General features: G+C 38.7%; 1 protein-coding gene across 1 annotated transcript; it reads left to right on the forward strand.

Annotated features, from left to right (window-relative positions):
* Positions 1 to 531: 531 nt before the first annotated feature.
* On the forward strand, positions 532 to 21,246 carry adss2 (adenylosuccinate synthase 2). The gene is made up of 13 exons (XM_083898056.1): positions 532 to 770; positions 8,999 to 9,101; positions 9,679 to 9,747; positions 9,828 to 9,878; positions 10,032 to 10,098; positions 14,274 to 14,381; positions 14,762 to 14,843; positions 14,925 to 15,051; positions 16,553 to 16,707; positions 17,721 to 17,845; positions 18,078 to 18,175; positions 18,677 to 18,826; positions 19,752 to 21,246. Exons 1-13 carry the CDS (start codon positions 579 to 581, stop codon positions 19,802 to 19,804), a joined length of 1,380 nt encoding a protein of 459 aa, XP_083754182.1. The 5' UTR covers positions 532 to 578; the 3' UTR covers positions 19,805 to 21,246.
* Positions 21,247 to 22,559: the final 1,313 nt, after the last annotated feature.

Consider the following 22,559-nt stretch of genomic DNA (forward strand, 5'->3'; position numbering starts at 1 on the left):
CATTGAGATGGAGGCTAAATTTGAAACTGTATAATAATAAACTTTATCAGTGGTCAGACTGTGTATTTGGGATGTAGACCTTCTCTATTGAAAAAAAATACATATTTGTTTTACTTCTATACATCTGTGAATTGGTTTGAAGTATAATTAGCAACAATTCCTTCAGATATACCCAGGTTCTATCACTTCTTTTAGACCATATTCCTCTCTCTATTGCCTTTAATGTCTATTCTGCTATTATATGCTTATTATGTCTAACCCCTTAAACTTGAGACAGATATCGAAGAGGGGTCAATAAAGTACAATTTTGTAATATCTTAATATGGAATATCTTAAAATAAGAATTGGAAACATCTAATTCCATGTGTCATTGTCATGGAGAACAAAAGAGATATGACTTTGTCAATAAGCGCATCGTTTAAGGGGGAATTACCAATTTCCCCTTAACTGTCGAAACAGAAGCTAACTTCAGCGGCACGACGCTTCTCTCATCTCTCGTCAGTGCTGCGGCTCAGTGCGGGGAGAGAAAGGGCGCACAAGTGTAGTCAGGAAGGCAGGGAGGCAAGGAGCCAGCTGAAATGTCGGAGAGTGGGAGTCAGGAAGCGACCGCCGGGGACCCGAACGGCAGCGGAACCCCGACGAAGCGGGCACCGCGAACTGATGTCGGCAACAAAGTGACCGTGGTGCTCGGGGCTCAATGGGGCGACGAAGGAAAGGGAAAAGTTGTGGATCTGCTGGCACAAGATGCGGATATGGTGTGCAGATGTCAGGTTGGTGCCGCATTCACTTGTCATGTCCTCGCAGCCGTTGAAGCTAGTCAACGGTTACGCTAGTGAACCGGGAAACCGCGCAGGTAAAACGTCCAGCGAAGACACCGCGCGGACAGTTAACCCCACAGTCTTGGCTATCACCGCCCTCTCGTTCGGCGTGTGTTCCCCCCCCCTGTGTTTTGCTAATGTCACCTTGAATTCCTGCTAACTGTTTAGCTTCTCGTACCTTTAATGCCGAGGTGAATCATACTCCTGTCGTCCGCACATGACAAGGTACATAAAGGCGACGTTTGCTCCCTGCAGCGCCCGGTGCTTCACTTCTGACCTGGTCACTGTGGCCACTGCGTGAAACACACCGTCACCTCGACGGTAGCACTCAACATTACAGTTCACTAGCTAATAGTGTGCTGATAATCTCATAATGAGGATGTAAAGGTATGGTAATTACATCTTGTTTTTTTTATGTCATTCCCAGGTATTAGCTTGTAGTAACAGGCATTAAGGAGATAATAGAACAGGAATGTCCGAAATGTCATTTGCATAGTAAAGTCCAGGTATTAGCTTGGTCATGACAATTAGTGTATTCTACCATAGTTCATGTTTGGTTTAATGTGATATAACAATGAAACTAAATAGAAGCATGTACACAAATCATAGTAATTATACCAATAGTATCTGCTTTAAACATACTGTGAACAGTGTGTGGGACAGGCAGGCTTAATATTATGTTTTAACATTATTTATCATAATAATTACCCATTTTCATTGAAAATACATTACACTAATGTTAGCCTGAGTGAGTGATATTACCTGGATATTACATTGACAATAACATGTTTCTGTTTTTTTTTAACTGTAATCTTATTTACGAGTAAGATAGTACTAACATAATTATCTATGTACAGTATACATTTTGTACGTATAAGTACTATTATCATACCACTACAACCACACTACTAACATGTCATTTTGAACTGTTAAAACAGTTGCGATCAAGTAATTTGATTGGACGAGAGACTCTGTGCACCGAGGAAGAAAACACACACTCACATGAGCAAGATGCACAGTGTGATTCAGGTGTTACACAGTATGACATAAAAGAAAGACATAACATTCAAATTAAATTATGAATGGTGGTCAGGAGAGGATGAAGAAAAGGAGCAGGTTTCCTCCCGTGCAAACCTCCAGGTGTGTTTATCAGGCAGTGAGATCACAGTGGTTAGTGGGAACCGACCGGATGAGATACTTAAGCTTGATGACTTATAATGTGATGTGGATGTGCTCTGTCATGCAGATCTGAAAGTTCATTTAAAAAAAAAAAAAAAAAGTTAAGGGCTACCATCTATTCAGAGGAGGAAACAATGGAGCAGTGAACTGTCAGATCAAGCTGTTAACTTGCCAGATTCATACAAACCACCAAAGAAACTCAACACACACTTGTTTTCCTTCTGGTTGTTGTACGATTAATGGAAACATACATGACTCACAGTAGTGGACATTACCTGTGTGGTGTGCAGGATATGCTCATTGTTTGTGTTGCAAAGCAACAACATCAACTATAATATAGTGTTTGTAGAAGTGTGCAATATCGCACTTGTACTGAATATCACACCCACTGATATTCATACAACACTCGCTCTCACATGATGTTGCTTAAGAATTACCCTTAATGAACTATAAAGGAGTCATGATCATGTATTATCTGGCATTGTGAATATTGTGAATATTGTGACGCTGACTCAGTGACACAGACTGACTGTTAAGACACCAGTGTACAAAGGCATGTACATCAAAACTCAGTGAACACAGGTGATGTTTTGGCCCCAAACCCTTCTTCCTATCAGTTACACAAAGCCCTTTAAATTAAAAATAATGGCTTCAATAATGGTGAACACAATTTTCAATTGATCAGTCATACGTTCAGCTGCAATAATAATCAAATTGTCAAATATTTAGCAGCTGTTTTGGCAATCAACTCATTATTCGACTTCTTTAAAAAAAAAAGTAATTTTCAGTACCTTTATATTTCATAAATGTTATAGATAATTAAGCATCTAAAGACGACAGTCAGGGAGTGCAAACTGCCACCAAGACAGCTCAGTTTCCCACAATGTCAATATACTCATCTATTACGCAATAGTAACAGTATTATTTATTTATTTTTTAAATAATCTTGATCCATGGCTGGATCTTCACCAAACTCAAATCATGTCTTCCCTATACCATAACCAATCTGTATTTTACTTGGCACAGATGGTTAAAGTTACATTGTTCTGAAAGGTTAATGACACAGACATGACAATTATCCACAACCTGGCAACCCAGAACTGTACTCTTACTCTCGCTCTTGTAGTCTTATTAATGGATTATAAATGAATAACTAAAACGGTAGAAATCTTCATTGACTACAGTTTAGATAAATTAATAAGACAGAAAAATGTGTCATAATAGAAACTACATTGAATACTAAAACATGACAAAATGTCAATATTAACCCTCAAATATTAGTGTGTTTGTACAGTAAAACTATATATAATGTGCTTTGTGGGGTAGGCACACACAGGGTGGAAGGCAGGAAACATGATAACAGAGTGCGTCTACTAACAGATGTAGCGTCTTGCCAAGATCAGTTTAACATCTGGATTTAATGATCATTTACCGTGGAAATTCCTTTAAAATTATTATAGCCAGTTGTCTGTGTGGCTATGTATTTGTGGCACATAAACAGAGTTGTGTAGGTGAGTGTCTATCAAGACAGTCCAGCTGATTGGGGAGTTGTTATCATGTTGTTATTGTACCTTATCAAGCTGTAATTGTAGTAGTGACCTTCCTCTCTGTATCTCAATCTGTCAGCCCAGAGATTTTCTTTTACTCACACTCTGGTTTCCACATGCAAAACAGGTGGAGTGGAGAGTCTGTCGTGTCATGGGTTGTTATCCTGGGCTTGTGGCGTTCACTGCACTATTCTTACTGTGAACTGTGAAGATGAAATGTTTTGAAAGCACATGATATGATGACCTCAAGCCGAGAGTGCTGAAGACAGACCAGCCTGCGCAACACTGGTTACATAATGCTTCAAACTGTGTGTTCAGCCAACCGGTGTAAACTTAAAAGAAGAGTAACCTGATGTTTTGGTTCAACTTCAAGTCTTGGTGACAAAAGAATATTTGAAGAACTTAGCTGAGAACAGTTTGTCTGTTTGTCAAAGAAAGACTGACAGCGGAAGCTGAGCTGAGCAGGCGACTGCAATGTTTTTGAAATCCACAAATGAGGTTGTCAGTAAACATTGGTGCTGCTCCACAATGTGACACTGGTATATAATAATATTATTATAATTATACTTTATACTATGACCTGATTGTATGAATTATTGGGCCTTCAATATTAGAACCAGGAGTTGGGCAGCCATTTTGGATCACCATGGTTTTACTATAGCCCACAACTGAAGACTACATAGGCTATTATTATTCAGCTGCAACATGCAATTTCACCAATAATGTGACTGAATGTTGCACACTTTGCCTTTAATTAAGTAGTTTTTAATCTATAAAGTGACAGAAAATGTTATAAAATATTTCTGAAACCTCTTCTCCAAATGCTTTGTCCACAAACATGATGTTCAGTTAATTAATTAATCAGTTATTAATAGATTCAATAATTAACCCCTAGTGTTAAAACCCCCAGTAACAACAGCTTTCTTTGCAGAAATAGAAGTTTTCTGTTTATATTGTGAATTTCTTGGCAAACAACTGCTTAATTACAAATCCAGCAAAGACTTCAATTCATTCAGAGTCGTGTTTCTGATAACCTGTGGAATCTGAACATGATATGTTCTCTTCCCTTTTTGCTCCGTGTTGGTCTCTGCTCAGTCCTGAGGGATGTACAGTATATGATCACCAGCTCCTCACTAACTAACTGTGCTGCAATTGGGTGAACAATGCTCTAAAAGCACTAAGAGTGAACCAAAGCAAGTTTTCAAAACGGATGAATTCACTGATGGATAAAAATGATTGATGTATATTGTCATATTCTCTTTGGAGATGGCTTTCAACGAGAAAGAGAGGAAACACAATCAGATAGAGAGAGCACTGCAAGCCATAAACAGGTGTTTCTTGATGCTTTCCCTGCTCCCAGAGAGAGCTGAGTGCTATGAAGAAGATCAGGAAACACGAGTGTGGTTCAGCTCTAATTAATCCAGTCTCTGTTTAAAGACGACTGGTTTGGGTCACTTTCATGACCCGGACGAGGAGCTGGAATCTCTTTAACACATGGGTGTCAAACTCTGGCCCGCGGGCCAAATTTGGCCCGCTGTGTAATTTCATTTGGCCCTTGAGGCAATATCAAATTAACATTAGAGCTGGCCCGCCGGTATTATTATACACTTATCTATGTGAGCAACTTTTCTCCTCAATGAAGATGACAAAAACGTCTCACAGGATACGTCTGACTGATGAACACCTTCGTTCGATAATGAAGGTTCAAAGCCTGAACCCCGACATTAATGAACTAGCATCCAAGAAAAGATGCCAGGTATCTGTCTTGGGCACATCAGATTAGATCAGTGTGTCGCAAACTGAGCAGTAAAAAGGCCTGAATGGTTGATTTATTCATTGTTATTTTATTTTCAAATTTATTAGCTTGTGGAAAAAGTTAATGTTGATATTTACCTCAGAAGGCTGCAAATAGAAAAGAGGCATTCAATTTTTTATAAAAAATTTATTTAATATGCCATTGATGTTTTTTCGTTTGTTTTTTGAAAGTTGATTTTGCACTTTTAAGTTATATAAGCGTTGCTTGTTCCATATTCAGTGTTAAAGCAAATCAGTGTAGCAAACTGAGCAATAATTAACGTTTTATTCATGCACTTTCTCTTGCTACTTCAAGGCTTGAATGTTTGATTCATTCATTATTGTTATTTTATTTTCAAATTTATTATTAGCCTGTGGAAAAAGTTTATTTTGATATTTACCTCAGAAGGCTGCAAATAGAAAAGAGGCATTCAATTTTTATCCATCCATTATCTACCGCTTATCCTGTATTTAGGGTGCATTCAATTTTTATTAAAATTTTATTTGATATGCCATTGATATTTTTTAATTATTATTATTATTATTATTTGAAACTCGATTTTGCATGTCACTATAAAGTTATGTAAGCCTTGCTTGTTCAATATTCAATGCAAAACTTGTTTGGGTCCCTATTAAAGGGTTAATTTGTTCAACCTTGGCCCGCGGCTTTGTTCAGTTTTAAATTTTGGCCCACTCTGTATTTGAGTTTGACACCCCTGCTTTAACAGATAAAGAATATTAACAGAATCACACATTACAATCAAATCAACCCACTTTATGTCATTGACAGGGATTTAACAATTAACCAATGCAAATTGATAAGTTGATGTATTCTAAATGAGCTATGAACTGATCAGTGGCCCATCTTTTAATTTATGAATCAGTAATCAAGCTCTTACTTCATCACTGCATCTTCAAATTCACTGCACTCACAACATGCTATGCTCATGACCAGCAATTAGCTATGCTTGTGACACGCTGTGGTTATAATAGACTTAGCTGTTAAGTTTGAGTTTACTATTGTGAAGCATTCGTGAAATTAGAAAATCAACCAAGTCAATTTCACACCTTCTCAGCTGTGCCAATTTGTTTTCATTGGTCAGACTAAACAAGTGATTTGAAGGCGTCACTTTGAGGTTTCATAGAACAAATGCATTAAGCCTCATGATAATCAGTTGACTCAATAAACTTCATTCACCTCCTTGATAATAGAACCGTTTGTTCATTCAGTGGAGTCACAGGCTGATTATTTAGTGCCTGCTGATAACAAGTTGACATTACGCAGATTTCCCTGAGCCCCAAAGCTTTTTTGTTACCACACATATAAATAATATTCTAGTCTCAGGCAGTGTTCTGGCACAGTGTCTCCTTCAAAGATTAGAGTGTGTGTGTGCCTTGTACGCTAGCTTGGGCCTTGTTGATGTGTGAGTGATCTCTCAAGTGCTGGAGCTGATAGCACTGATCTTTTTATAAAATAGGCTTTGCCAGCAGTCCTGTCTGGTGTTCCTTACATCCAGGACCTCAGAGATCCCACACGTTACAGTCCGGATAACTAGGGAAAGTAGGTTGTGTCGCTGCGAAACTCAGTAGTGGTAATTGTGGTGATGTATCCTATTACCATATCACGTTTCGCCTTGTACAAAAAAAGATACAACATATGTTTTGTTCATAAACGCAACAAAAAAAGAACAGAGAGCTTGTTGATTTCAAAATGTAAGTTATGTTAGATAATAAATGTGAGGTAGTGACGGCACTAGGGCAGAACAATTAATCAATATTTTATGAAAATCACAATACGGCCAGGCACAATATTTCTTAAATGTGTGTCAATTTTTTAAAATTAAATATTGATTCACATATACTTTCATCAATAAGCATGTCAATTAACCATTTAAAAAAAGAATAAATCAGTTTATCATTAAATTAATGCATTGAATGAAGACTACTGACTGACTACTGTGATGAAGTAGTGTGGAGTGGAAGAGCTGTCTACCAAATTCCACCTACTGAAAAAGATTCTTTTTTTTTTTACTATATAGATACTGTATTTAAAGAGCACAGGTGGTTGCTAACTTCAAGGCTTGAACTTAAGACCTCAAACCACATTTTCTTTTTTTAACATGTGACCCTGCTCTGCTCTGAAACTCAGGATAATGACATTGAATCTGGTCCTTTTTTTTGCAAATCATGAGCATGAACTAGAAACATACCCGACACCTTTTTAACAAACAGTTGCCCTTACAGATTGTTCAGCAATGCAATTTAATACACAGCGGGGTTTCAGTTATTTTCGCTCAAAGCATAATTTCTTGCTGAAAGCAACACTCGAGCGCTGGGACTGGGAACCCAAACAAAGGAGTGGCGAGTCGTATAAGCCACTCAAAGTGGCAAAAAAGCTGGAGGCTAAAATCTTTTCCTAATTTTCTGTGGATCAACATTTTATTTTGTTCATCCTAATGTCATTTTAACCACAAGAATAAGCGTCATCTGCCCTCTATACACAAAGCAGCTGATTGTCAGATCCATGGTGACCGTTGGATCCCAGATACAGATTAATAGCATGTCTATCAATTTGGAAAAGCTTTATTCTGAAAAAGGTTTCATACCAAAGTCAGATTACATGTTTCAAGCCTGATTAGTCCCTGATCTGTTGGCCCTGGAAATCCATCATTTTATACCGTGTTGTGTGATATAGTGAAAAATGATCATGACGCCTCTCAACTTCTCAACAGAAACTCTTTCCTTGATGTGTTCCGTCAAGTCGGCGACATTAACTTATGTATGTGCAAAAGTAACGAGAGTAAACAAACAAAAATGCTAAGATGAACCTCAAGCCTTCTTTGAGGGATTGACGTTCCAACAGGGTCATATAGGTAGGGTCTGTGGGGGATGGTATGCATAGGAAATATATATCTTAAAAGGAGAGGCATCTGCCCCTCCCATCTGTTTCCCCCCTCTCCACTGTCCGCTGTGGCCAGGAATAACCCCACGTGGTCAAAGCACATGGTGAGCTTCATTTATATCCACAGGGAAAAAGCTATAAGAACACATCCTGGTCACACGACAGGCCACTTAGAAATGATCAACTTACCTCACTGAAGTGTATGAACAAGGAAACACTGGAATAAATGTGTTGAACATGATTTACTTCAATTTTCCAAATTTCAGATTTCAGATTATGTTTGCTGAACAAAATTTCCAAACATGTTTAATGTCAGTTGCATATTACAAGTAAATATTGAATGAAGCATTTGTCGCTGACTTAGCTGCCGTTTACCAGCTAAGTGGTAACATAATACAATGTCTGATTACAGCTTGTAGTTTGGAGGTTATGAGGTATTTACGGACTGTTTGACAGGTTTGGAGTTTTGGAGTGGTTGTTTTGGTGCTGGTGACCAGGCCTATCCTTAGATTTAAAAGATTATTTGTATCATTTTCATACCATGGTAACATCACTCCATTTTACTTCTGCGTCACTGACACATCAGCCAGTTTGTTGACACTGGAAACTCTCTAAGCAACCGCACAAGTTTGTAAATGTACTTGTTGCTACTCGCCAAACTATTCGGCCTGTCTTCCAGCTCATTCAAACAAAGTTGCAGAGCCTCTGCTTCTGCTTCTCTCCCCCCTGATTGTTTGTTGTGTTTCTTTTCACCACAGGGCGGTAACAACGCAGGACACACAGTGGTCGTCGACTCAGTGGAGTACGACTTTCACCTCCTCCCCAGCGGCATCATCAACCCCAAGGTCACTGCCTTCATTGGTGTGTAATGTACACAGATGCATGAAAACACCGTACAAGTACATTCTCACATTTTCACAATGCCAAAGTCATATTACTATTTTCCTGATAAACCCTTCCACACTCCAGCTTTGCACCGCTCACTTTTACAGCCTCCATTTTGACGATATTTTGCTATAGTGAGTGAATGTGATCATCTTGACTTGGAGCCAGACTGCAGGCCTTGCCACATCCTCTCATCTGCAGTAATTTCATTAGCTAATGGTGTCTTACCCTTTCTTTCTGGCTCATAAGCCTTCACATATCGACGTGTTCAGCTGGATGATCCGTCGATACATAGTCATATTTTTGCTTTTCCCTCTGCCATGACTGACAGGCTAATGTGATTTCTGCAGGCTCACATACTCATACACATATGACATTGGTAGCTTTTAATTCAGCACATCCTTCCTATGAATTAATGCAGGCAAATATGCATCCTCTGTCGACCTAGTTTTCCCACCTTTTTCCATTTTACTACAACAAACATTTTCTGAGCTGTAAGGCAAACATTGACCTCACTAATAAACCCTATGCATGCAATGTTTTTTCATGACAGGAAATGGTGTTGTAATCCACCTTCCAGGCCTGTTTGAAGAAGCAGAAAGGAATGAACGCAAAGGAAAAAGTTAGTGATGTAACATTTTGTTTAAAAACACACAGTTTACATCAGACAACACAAAACTCAAAGTGCATTTGTATATGTAGGTCTAAAAGGCTGGGAGCAAAGACTGATCATCTCAGACAGAGCACACATTGGTAAGTCCTCCCTGGTCTTTTTTTTTATTAATCTGTATGTGAATGTTTGAACGGAGACATGCAAAAGCGTGTGTGTGTGTGTGCACACATGTGTGAGCCCTGCATACTCTGAGGTGTGTGAGAGTGTGTGTCCCCTCTCTCCCTCCTCCGCAGTGTTTGACTTCCACCAAGCGGTTGATGGCATTCAGGAACAGCAGAGACAAGAGCAAGCAGGCAAGAAGTAAGGAACCTGTTGCTTTTAAGAAAAAAAAAAAATGGCTGCAACACACACACGCACACAGTCTGTTTTCATGAACAGAGGGAGAGGTCAGATCTGTTTTTGCATCTTTCTGTGGAAAGGAGTTGACTCATTTTTTTGGACTCTATGAATCATCATCAATACTTAGTACTGATAAATTATTTAGCCCTGTGATGAAATATTTTAGAGAACAGTGTTTCACAGCTTTGCGTGATTGAAGCATTTGTGTTTATTCAAGTGAATTTTAGCTATTATATGTATATAATATTGGTAATTCCTTTTTTGTCGCAGTGCAGTGCTGCAGCAACCCTGTGCCACATATTTCACCAAACACTAATTAAACATTGTAAAATGTGTGACAGCCAGCCAGGTTTTGAAAAAGCTACCTGAGCATTGTCTTTCATGGCCAAGTTTGCAGAAAGAATGGCCAGGTTCATCACTGCCAACTCTCTTCAGGCTTGTTTGTGTCCCAGCTGCTGTCAACATGATGCTTGATGTCAAGCATAACATACTGGCTAGTGCCCATATCGGAGAAATATCTGAATTGAGCATTTCTCACTTCTAGTGTAGTACAACACAAGTAAAGCCCATGACGTTACTGTTGACGCCTTCTATGTGGTCATGTGAGCGCTGTACAGTTTACATGTAACAAAGGGTGATAAACAAAGGTTATTGACATTTATTCTGACACAGAAACAAGCTGGTGAGTATTAGTCGGGAAGTTAGCAGCTATTACCCTTAGCAGTTTGTTAGAGACAAAAAAACTGAGCTAAAAGTGAGTGAGTGTTGGAATTGCATTAGAACAGACAAGAAACGTGACAAGAAGACATTTCTAAAGTTGATGATGACCCAGTGGAGACCTGGTATTAACATCCATCACATGCAGATTGTGTACAAGTCTGAACGCTACAGATCTGATTTAAAAAAAGGTGGTTTTAGGAACACGTGTCCACATTCCTGAGCATGAACGAACACCGCCCGTCCTCAGTACGCATTAGAGCCCGCCTCCTCAGCTGAATTACTCTTAGTTACTTAAAAAACAAATTTTTAATGTTACAGCAGCACGAGTAGGACTTTGATTCACTCAAACTTCTCTTTATCGCTCTCCTTGTCACTTGCGCAGACACAGACAAACACTGATGACGAAAACACCTGTAGTCAGACTCGTTAAACACATTATTTTGTCCTTGCAATCTCATGTGGTCACAGAAGACACACCCAGGATGCATTTTAAAGACAGGTGTCAACAGCCGTACTTAACTCTATCCACATGCGATCAGAACACTGAAGCCGGACGATATGTCTCGAGTTGCACACTTCTAACAACCTTTGATTCAGTTTTTTGGTCTAAACCAAATCCACTAAGGGTTTTATACTGATACCTATTCAATAGATAGTACACTATACTTTAAATATTAAAAATTCAACAGTCTAGACATGTACCCTACTCTGGTATTGATAAATGATACAGTTAGGATAAAGCGGATAAGAAATACAGAAATATAGTATGCACAGTATGCATACATTATTAATTTTCTTCACCTTCTACAAGTATGTTAAAGACTGTCCACTGTGACACTCATGGCTGTAATGTAAGGAGTTCTCTGCCTGGAGGTGTCCTGTCCTCAGAGTCGTCAGAAAGGCATGTGTGGAGTGTGTGAGCCATCGAGCAGCAGACAGTGAGACTCTGCTCTATCAACAGACCAATAGGTCTCACGCTCAGGGATTCATGCAGTAAATCCTGATATTCAGTAGTGTTTTCACACCGCACTCTTCTACAACTTTGTTCTCCCAATACAGGCATTAAAACAGAGAACCATGTACTGTATGTGTACACGTAGACATTAAAACTCATTAGACTGATTGTTTTCTTACTGTTCATCAGCCAAAGCCCCAGAACACCCAGCCAGTAACCGTGTGTGCATGTGTTATGCTCTGTATGTATGTGTGTGTACGAAAGAGACAGAATGCATCACAGAACCTTAATGGCACAGTCATTTTAAGCTTTCAGCAGATCGTCAGACAGCCTGGTGGATTTGCAGCTCAAATGCTGGAAGCCAGAGCAGAGTACACTCACACTGTCTAGACGTACATATTATTCTATCAGTCAGAGTGGGTGTGCTTGAAAAATATCATACCAGTATTCTTAGTTTCACAATATGGAAAAAAAAAATGGATTCTTTAGGTTCGACTGCCTCCGTATTTTGTCACTTTCCACTGGGTGTCACTTTCCCTTTCGGTGCCATTGTTAACCTTTTCATGTGAATTCTGTACCAGGTTTCATTATACTGGTGCCTTCAGAATCAGCTTATCATCATGGAATTTAAAAGTCACAGTGTCAAAACTGCTAACATTTCAGGAAAACTGTGCGTAAGGTAAGGTGTGAGATGTTTCGAATGACTCGCCAAAAACAGTGGGACAAGACCCCTCCTCCTCCTCGGTGCGAGCAGTGAATCAGCTGTGTGCTAGATGGTACGAAAGCTGAAGGAGGAGACATTTTAGAGCTGTCAATACTGATACCGTAAACCATCAGAATCTCACACCGTAAAACACCTAGTTTTATAAAATGACAACTCACCAGCTGCTAAAAGAACTCACTATTTGAATTAACAGGACCAAGTGAAATGAAAGTTGAGGGAGCTTGCAAACATAAAATCCAATGCACAAGTATTTACATATTTCAAAGAGACAATCAGGCAAGTACACTTTAAACGTACAAACAAATAAATGCACAGTTTAGAAATATAATATTTCTTGACGATTAGCCAGAATCTAGTCTTTGGTTTCCTCAAAACAAAGAGTCGTCCAGGTGAGAACAATGGAGAACAGCTCAGGTTAGCTGATGTGTCTCTCATTAACAACATGCAATTATTATAGTCGCCATAGAAACATCTACACAAACCCTACACAAACCAAACAGGTTTCAAAACTACAATTACATATGGATTAGACACAGTGGCTCTTTCTTAGTCAGAGCTATTGCTAATGTACAATATGTTCATTTTATGCAAAAGACTATTTTAATTGATATATATTTGTATACCTGTGTATTCTATGTATGTGTGGATATACTGTACATGGAGAGAGCGAGAGCCTGTTTCATGTAACTTTACACATCACATTACAGATGAAAGTATGATTTATCCATGTAGTAGCTTTGTTAGTTACTTCTAAAAATTTCAATTTGTCAAAAATGGTAACAAAAAAGAAAAATAAACCAGCATTTTCCCCAAAGAAACAGAGCTTGGAGTGAAAATTTATTTCAATTTATGCTACACATTTTATGATTTGAATACAGCACTTTACTTTCATATACAGTGCTTTCAGCAATGTTTTTTTTGGATCCTGCATGTTTTACTGCTAATGATGAAACTGAATAACCATAGAAGAGCTATACTTCAGCTATTTCCCCCTCCGTATCTCACATGGTGGGTGTGGAGATTCTACGGTGTCTTGCCTTGACTGAGCTATAAGAGGAACATGGTTAGGGTGTCATATGTAAATGCTTAACTGCCGTGACAGGGTATTTTTGTTCTTCTCTTTAACTCTGCTGTGCATATGGTGACATAACTTTTGAAACAAAGTCTAGTTGAAAATGATACAGAGATGAATTGTTGAATTTCTGTATGTGAATAAGAGAATTTTAAAAGGTTTTTTGTTGAAAGAGCTGTTTCATTTACCACTTTTTTTAAATACACCAATGTTGGTGATGTTAAAGCAACACTGTGTAACTTCTGATGGACCTGCTGTCACTGTAAAAAAAAAGAGATAAGAGTGGATTTTTGAGTCACTAAGTAACATTAAAGAGGTAAAGGACAATTGTCTGCAGTGTTTTGGTCAAATTTAAGGCCATCGTATCTCAGTTTGAAGTAATACACTTATCACAGTGTTCCTACCCAGTCTCTTACATCATGCTAGCTCAGAGGTTCAGTTGCAGAGTGCAAAAATAGACACCATAAAACCTGTTAAAAGTCAGTAATCCATCAAAAAGTTACATACTGTTGCTTATATCCACGGTATTAAAGCTACCGGGTCCAAAGTTTTCACAGTAATTCAGCAGATGAACCTTGAAACGATATAAAAAAACGAATGATCACTTGCTAATGCTGCTTCTGTTTTTTATCTTTTCCCTTCCTTCCTCTCTTGGCCCCGCCCAGTCTGGGAACAACAAAGAAGGGGATTGGACCAGTGTACTCGGCCAAGGCAGCTCGTAGCGGCCTCCGGATATGTGACCTACTGGCTGACTTCACTCAGTTCTCTGAAAGGTCAGTTCCAGTACAACAGGATTTATGGATTACAGTCAGGTTAAGCTTTACTAAGACCTTTGTGTCACGAGTTTGGGTTAGTTATCAATTAAAGTCTATGAGCAGCGTAGTACTTATGTTCCCTTCCTTTGAGGAAACATTTCCTTTCACCTAGGACCACAGGAGCCTTCCCTGCATTTTGACTGAAAGACCTCAGACCTAGTGAAAATAACCCTAATTATACATAGTATTTTCTATCACTGATCATCCAAATGCAAAGCAGACAATCTGCTTCTTGTTTTTGTTCAGTTATTCATGCAGTTTGTCTAATCTTCAGTTTTCAAATGTGTTGGAAATGTGAAAACAAATGAATCAAGGTGAAACAATGTTGACTGTTACAGGTATAAAGTATTGGCCCAGCAGTACAAGTCTATGTACCCAACTCTGGAGATTGACATCGAGGGAGAGCTGATTAAGTTAAAGGTAATATATAATTTGAATTGTGTAATACATTACATCATTTTTGTCTCATTTATGGTGACGTCATTTGTATGATTTTTTTAGGACTATGTAGAGCGGATCAAGCCCATGGTAAGAGATGGTGTGCACTACATGTACGAGGCTCTTCACGGTCCTCCGAAGAAGATCCTGGTAGAAGGAGCTAATGCAGCACTGCTGGACATAGACTTTGGTCAGTATGTCACTGTGTATGCATGTGTGCCGCAATTCTGTATACCTTACTCATGGCTTATTTAATTCTGTGTATTTTGCAATGATCCTGGTGACACTGAGCCAACATCTCTATATTAATCAATTGAATTCCTAACTGCAAAAACGATGTTTAGAGCATATAAACTGATCCAGTGATGTCACCCTGAAAAATTGAAAGTTTTGTGATGCTTTTTACAACTTGGAGCTCAGGCTAAGAATGACGGTAAGTCTGCCGAATGTGCTCTTGCAATCGAGGTTTGACATACACGCTCACAAGTAAAAACACAAAACGTGAGCACAAACGCACGGTCTGTGCATGAGCACAAACGCACAGTGAATCAGCAGTCCTCTGTCCTCCAGTTAATCAAAATGACAGAGAAAACTTTTAACCAGACATTTCCTGAACAAGTCAGTTTATTTCTTCTCATCTAATGAGCTAACAGACTTGTATTTTATATCTCATTGTGTGTCAGGGCAGTAACGGGCACTGAGCAGATTAAATATGAGTTGCGGTTCATTGTTTATTATTAAAGTCATGATGTTTGTTATACCACTGGTGTTGTGGGTTCACAGTGTTCTGAACACTGGTAGTTATGCAATCTCACTTACTGACTGGCTGAAGATATACTTTATTAGAAATCCTTGCAGCAGCACAGGCCCTTAACTTTTTCTGCACAATCAGTCTTATCACGACCACGTCTTATCGAGAGCACACTTAGGACATCCGTGTTTTACTGAAGGGCCCTTTGATTAAAGACAGTAGATCTGCAGCAGTCACCAAACCTGTTCTATTATTGCACAACAGTCACTTTGAATGTTGGGATGATTTGCATGTGTACAGCTATTACAAATTGTTTTTTTCAGTTGTTAAAACACATTCTCCAAAGCACACCCTTTTCTTTAAAACATCTGCGGCGATTTAGCGCTAGGTTTGCTGTCACCTTAGGGTATGTCCTCATGTTATACAAAAGACACAATTATAACTTCACAAAGCCTTTGTTCTGGCAGATAGAAAAGTCTTCTCTACAGGAATCCCAGTTATCTTCATACCAGTTTAGCCTTAAGTCAAATACACTCTCAGATTCACAGAGAGGTAGAGTTAACTTTCTGGTTTTGAACCAGGCAACAGGTGTATTATCTGCAAGGCACTGATAAGCTACTGTGTAAGTGGTAATCCACTTTTACGTCACCCATTGATTTGGTCACAGCTCATCCTTCGAATCTACAGACTACAGAGGGTGGCAAACTCTTTACTCATGCTCCAAGAGCAAAGTAACCAAAGTGCTCCTAAGGGAAATGCTAATGGCAGATGAAGCTGCATTAGTATGCCACACTGAGTCAGGGCTCAGGAACTGATTGACTGGCTCTCACATGCATGTTAGGAGTTGTACGTGTACATTTTTTAATGACGCACTAGCTTTGTTTTATCTACTGATGTTGTAATGTCCTGTTACATGTCTTCACTTCTCATGTCATTGCAGGCACGTACCCATTTGTGACGTCATCCAACTGCACGGTGGGCGGGGTCTGCACAGGTCTCGGTATGCCACCTCAAAACGTCGGGGAGGTGTACGGTGTCGTCAAGGCGTACACCACCAGAGTGGGCATAGGAGCTTTCCCCTCAGAGCAGTGCAACGTAAGAGGATGCACGCACACACAGTAACTTAAAGGTCCCTTGTGTAGGAATTAGTGACATCTAATGGTAAAACTTCAAACTAGGCATCAAGGAATTATCAAGGAATTATCAAGGTGGCCTGTTAGTGTAGAAACGATGCTCTGCCTATTCAGGCGACTGGAGAGATGGCAGCTTTTTTTTTTTTTTTAAGTGAAACCCTCGTCTAAATACACATTAAATACTTATTTAAAGGCAAGGAAATCAAACTATTTCTATTTTAAAGCAAATATGAACTTTTGTAAACGGTATATTCAAATTTCTACCAATAAATGCTCCTAAATGTCACAAAATGGACACTGAAACCAGCCATCAGTAAGTTTGCATACTGTTTTAAATAAAAATGTTGATAACAACTCATCCAAGATGGAGACATCAGAAAACTATATACAGTACACTATATACTCTAAAGTGAAGACTCCTGATTCTTATTTTCATGAATTTATTTGTCATTTTATCCGTACGGTTTCAAAATAATTGCCAAATGTATCAAATTTCTTGTTTGATAGATAATCAAAAGATATTTAATGTGCTCTCATGTACGAGGTCAACTATTTTACAGACCGGTAACAGTAAACGTTTTTTTTTTTTTTAAATGACCAGTACTATGTTTCAATTCTGGAAAAACGTAACTTTCTGTCTATTGGCTGAATCATTTGTTCATCTACACCTTGCACAGTCAACCCAGTTGTGTTATTCACAACTTTCTTCTTAAAATCTATTCAGACAGCACCACCTAGTGGAGAGTTTGCTACACTAGCACAAATAACCACTCACAGTAAAGTAGATTTGTTAATGTCAAAAAATCTTGCTGAGACACCTGGTCAAGGCTGACACTGACGCCTGGTTACAGAGGCCAAGGTTTAATGAATGAATATTTTTGGCTTCTGTCCATGGTTCACTCAGTCGTCACTTTAGGTCGCTAAAAAAAGAATTGGAATTTCTTCGAGAAGTGACACTGACTTTGTCGTCTGTAGGAGATCGGAGAGCTGCTCCAGACTCGAGGGAAGGAGGTGGGCGTCACCACAGGCAGGAAGAGACGTTGTGGTTGGTTGGATCTGGTGCTTATCAAATATGCACACATGATTAATGGCTTCACAGCGTGAGTATGAAGTGTTATTTTTGTAGTTTTAAGAAAAGTGTAAGATTTGGTTACTACAAGTAGAATTTGAATATAACCTTTCATAAATTACACACATTTATCTGCTCTGGCTTTGACACGTTTAAAATCAAACCTACTAAATCAACTTTAGACCGGAGAACAATAAAAAAAGATTAGTTTTTCTTAGCTGTGCTCTCTGGTTTTTTGAAAACCCTCCTCTCTTGTCTTTCAGTTTAGCACTCACCAAACTCGACATTTTGGATGTGCTCCCGGAAATCAAAGTGGGCGTGGCCTACAAAGTCAACAACCAAATTATACCTCATTTTCCAGGTGAGCTGGTCTTTAACTTTTCAACCACATGCAACCAAAGGTGTCTCTCATTAGAGAAAATACACTCTGTTGTCATGCTTTTCCAGTAAATCAGAAGTCAAATAATCAAGTAAATTAAGCCAAATCTGCTGGTTCACACGGTGGTATTGTGGCGAGCACTGTTGCCTTGCAGCAAAAAGACCCGGGTTCGCAAACGAGGGCCTTTCTGGAGTTTGCATGTTCTCCCTATGTGAGTGTGGGTTTTCTGCAGGTTCTCCAGTTTCCTCCAACAGTCCAAAAACATGCAGAGGTTAACTGAACACTCTTTCGTTGACTGTCCAGGGTGTGACCACGCTTTTCACCCTGTGTCTCGTGTAGACAACGAATGAATGAATGAGTCTAAACTGATGTTGGCAGTAAAATGAAAAGTGGAGCATCTCTAGGTTAAGGGGTTATTTTTATCCACATGTTAAGGCAGCAACACATTGATAACCTGTCCTCTTATTGATCCTGTGCCACTAGCCAATCAGGAGGTGTTACATCGTGTTGAGGTCCAGTATGTGACGCTGCCAGGCTGGAACAGCGACACCTCGGCTGTTAGAAGCTTCGAGGAGCTGCCCGAGAACGCACAGAAATACGTTTGCTTCGTCGAGGAGCATGTGGGAGTGCCTGGTACAGTATTTGTTATTTTCACGTGTCGATCATTTTGTCAATCTTTCATGTTCCACTTCTGAAAACAAATGTCCTGATTGTTTTCTCGGTTAAGTGTGTTATTTTTTGGCTCATAAAATCCCTCACTGTCAGACTGAATTACCACTGGAAACTCTTTTGCCTCAGCCAGCACCATAACTGCTGTGTTTAGTATTTTATACGAGTGACTTGAATATGCTGTCTAGTTGACAAACATACAGTTGTGTCAGGATCAGCCTCGTCATAATTAAAGCATTTACTGCAGACGCTCCCCGGATTAACCAAGTTCAAAATGAGCCAAACATTTTAAGGACTCTGATTTAGAAAGGTGCTGCCAGCAGCAGTGTGAGGCAGCACTGGTGTAGCAAGAAATGAGAAAGTAAAGAGTTGTTGTTGGTGTGACAGTGGCTGTGACTGCAGTCAGATGGCCATGACACATGGTCATGACAATTACCCTTATTACAAACTGCCAAAAGGTATTTTTAATCAAATATATGTAATAATTTGTATATAATATTGTATGTTAATATACAGCCTTTTTGGTAATGTAATTTATCTATATTTTATTTTGTGTTTAACAACAACATTTAAGAATATTTGATATCGATAACGCGTTTGTCCTCTGACCTAACAACAAAATAATATCAAAATAAAGTCAGGACCAACACAATGTCTTCCATCTTAAATGCGGGTAAAACATGAAACCCAAAGTTTTTTGAATTGATCCTTTTAAGGCATAGGGTGGTCACACCAAAGATGTTTCTTCTGTTAGCTCAATGCTTTAATAAACGATAAAAAAAAAAAAAAACATTCTTACTTTACAGCATTTTTCCACACCCACACCTGCCTAAACCTTTGTACATCTACATGTTACTTTGTCTCACCACCTCTGCTTCTGTTTCCTTAGTCAAATGGATTGGAGTGGGCAAGTCTCGGGAGTCCATGATCCAGCGGTTCTAGACGAAGGGAGGATGAACAGCAGTGACTCACCTCTACCCTCAGCCTACTGATCCTGTCTGTCTTCAACTCTCCCGACAAAGACACGACCACTACGTCTGTTCTTAACGCTCTGCACCTGTCAGACTCTACCGTGTCTAGACCAGACTCACCTCCTCACTTGAGCAGCTCCTAACGTCTCCATGTGCGTTTTTAACAGTTGTAAACCTAGCATAACAACCTCCATGGTCAAGTCTCTATTTACTTTGTCCCAGTTTGTACCGCAGCCCTTTATTTCAGCCACACGACACACTTGGCAACACCAGCTGCCCTCAAGACTGAGAGAGGATACAAGGGACACACTCATACATACTGACCACAGGAACTGCCCACAGGTGTTTGCTTGGTCAAACTTCATAAACGTTCATTTTTTTGTTCATCTATACTGTGTTCAAATGCACTGTGCCAATCTGGTGTGAATCAATTTCTATGGGGTTTATCTTTGATTCTGTATCTGCTCTGGAATTTACCTACTTCATGTTTAACACACACACACACACTCCTGACTTGATAAAGGGATCCCTTAATATTTTAAATGTGTCTTTTTCCGTGTTTGGTCGGGGTTTTATTTTTTTCTTTTATCACAAAAATGTTGCCTTGTCATTCTACCAAATAAATTAGCCTTTAAAATTCTTGTAGCTGGTGCTTCCACTGAGCGCTGCTCACGGAAATCATGGACACTCATCTTCCCACACTGTGGAACATGCTTGTGTTTTTATTTATTTCTTCATGCATAAGAACAGTCTGGGATAAGAAGGAAATCTAATCATTAAAGTAGCATCTGTTTATTCACCTAAAGTGACAGTGTTGTGTTCAAGTATTGAAGTTATACGGAACAGTGTAAATATAGATAAATATTTGCACTTATTTCATCTTACACCTTGTTTTCTTGTCCAGTCTTGTACTGTTGTCATACATTTGGATTCATTGTTCAGCTCTAATATTAGTAACCTGTAATCGGTGGTGGCTGATCAATTTATATACAAGTTAAAATAAAGCTCATGACTTACAGGGAAAAAACTTTTAAAAAGCTTAATTTTATTACAACAAAACATGATTATATGTTAAATTCATTTGAAGAAAGCCTTGACTAATGTCTCGTTCATATTGTCTCATTAAAAGGATTGAAGCAAACGCAGCACCATATTTTGATCCATGTTCTCAGAAATTCTCAAGCAGATGACGGCTACACACGATGAAGGGAGTCAAAAAAGATTCTTAGTTTTCATATTAATGTGTCTGGTGTTGACTCAAATGCACTCTGTGTGCAGAGCTTGTCATCCTGACTCTGTTCTTTGTCACATATTTGAAATTGTCACTGTGCACAATTTACAGCTTCTGTCAAGTTCTTTTCACCACATGAATGACGTTCCACACGTCAGACAGTCCTGTTTCTCTACCTTAGAATTACAATTACAAGGAGTACGTTGTGTGCTTAGTTGCTCTTAATTGCAGTCATTATATGACCCACATACATGTTAAAGATTAATGGTACATGGAAATAGGATATTTCACTGAAGTGGAAGCAGCAGACGTCATAGCATTCTGTTCAAGCTGCAGATTCATGATCTTACATTTCCCAGAGTGCATCTCACTGGTGTCTTTATGAATATATGTTCCTTGCTGAGTTAGATGGACATTACAGATGGGAACATTTCAAATGTGTTGTTGCTGATTCAATGCTTTACATTACAGTACAGTACAGTAACAATATGGTAATAGTATGGTCATTTAATATAATCACAATTAAGAGCGTGGTAATAACGGATGTATGTTTGTGGGACATATTGGACTTTATATTATGGTAATTATAATTTTTCATGGAAAGGAAACACTGACAGTCACCTTTAGTCATTTTCGATCCATGATAATACTACAGAATTTATTAATTTGGAAAAAACATGTTATTGTTGTAATATTCTCCCCTTTACCACATGTTACATTACATAATATAAGCAGTATGCACATAACTATGGTACTACAATAATATTACATCCTTATTACAAAATTACCACATTGTAATTGTACTGTAATTAAAGTATTATCCAAGCGTTAAAGAAAAAAAGAACACTATATTGACTTTACAACATTATAATTAAATTAAATTTAGATGTATCACATATGAACAGTGGACTTCTGATGTGATGGTACATTGTACTAAAGGTGTTTCAAGTTATAAAACTAATCATATAATTAGTAATATATTCAAACTGTAAGACAGAAACGTGGCATTGGACGAGTCACAGAAAAAATATGTGTTGCATAATGTCATATCAACAGTTTTCTTTGTTTTTTTATTCTGAAGCCTCAGGAAAGCTCTTTTACAAGTTTCAATCAATTAAAAATGGCATGCATTTGTCACCAAATCAATGGCTTTGCCGAAAAACGATGAAGATGTAGTGTCAAAGTCATATAAGGTTACATTAACGGAATCCTCACATACACAGTCTGAGCCGCTTTACTTGGGAACTTCATTTACTTATTCACGTATTACTCCTTTAAATCTAAATGATCCATAAGTTAAACGTCTCCATGTGTCTGAAGAGAAGTTGCTCATTGAGAAACAAAGAAATCATTCACACACAGGAACTCGCTGATTCATTGATGCTCTTGCATTGTTACTCAGGTCTGCTCTCTAGTGGTGGTGAAGAGAGATGAAAACGGTAAACCCAAATCATTCATTCATTCATTCATTCATTCATTCATTCATTCATTCATC

Source organism: Microchirus variegatus (assembly GCF_963457635.1).
Source record: "Microchirus variegatus genome assembly, chromosome: 11".
In the NCBI taxonomy this organism is placed as follows: Eukaryota; Metazoa; Chordata; class Actinopteri; order Pleuronectiformes; family Soleidae; genus Microchirus; species Microchirus variegatus.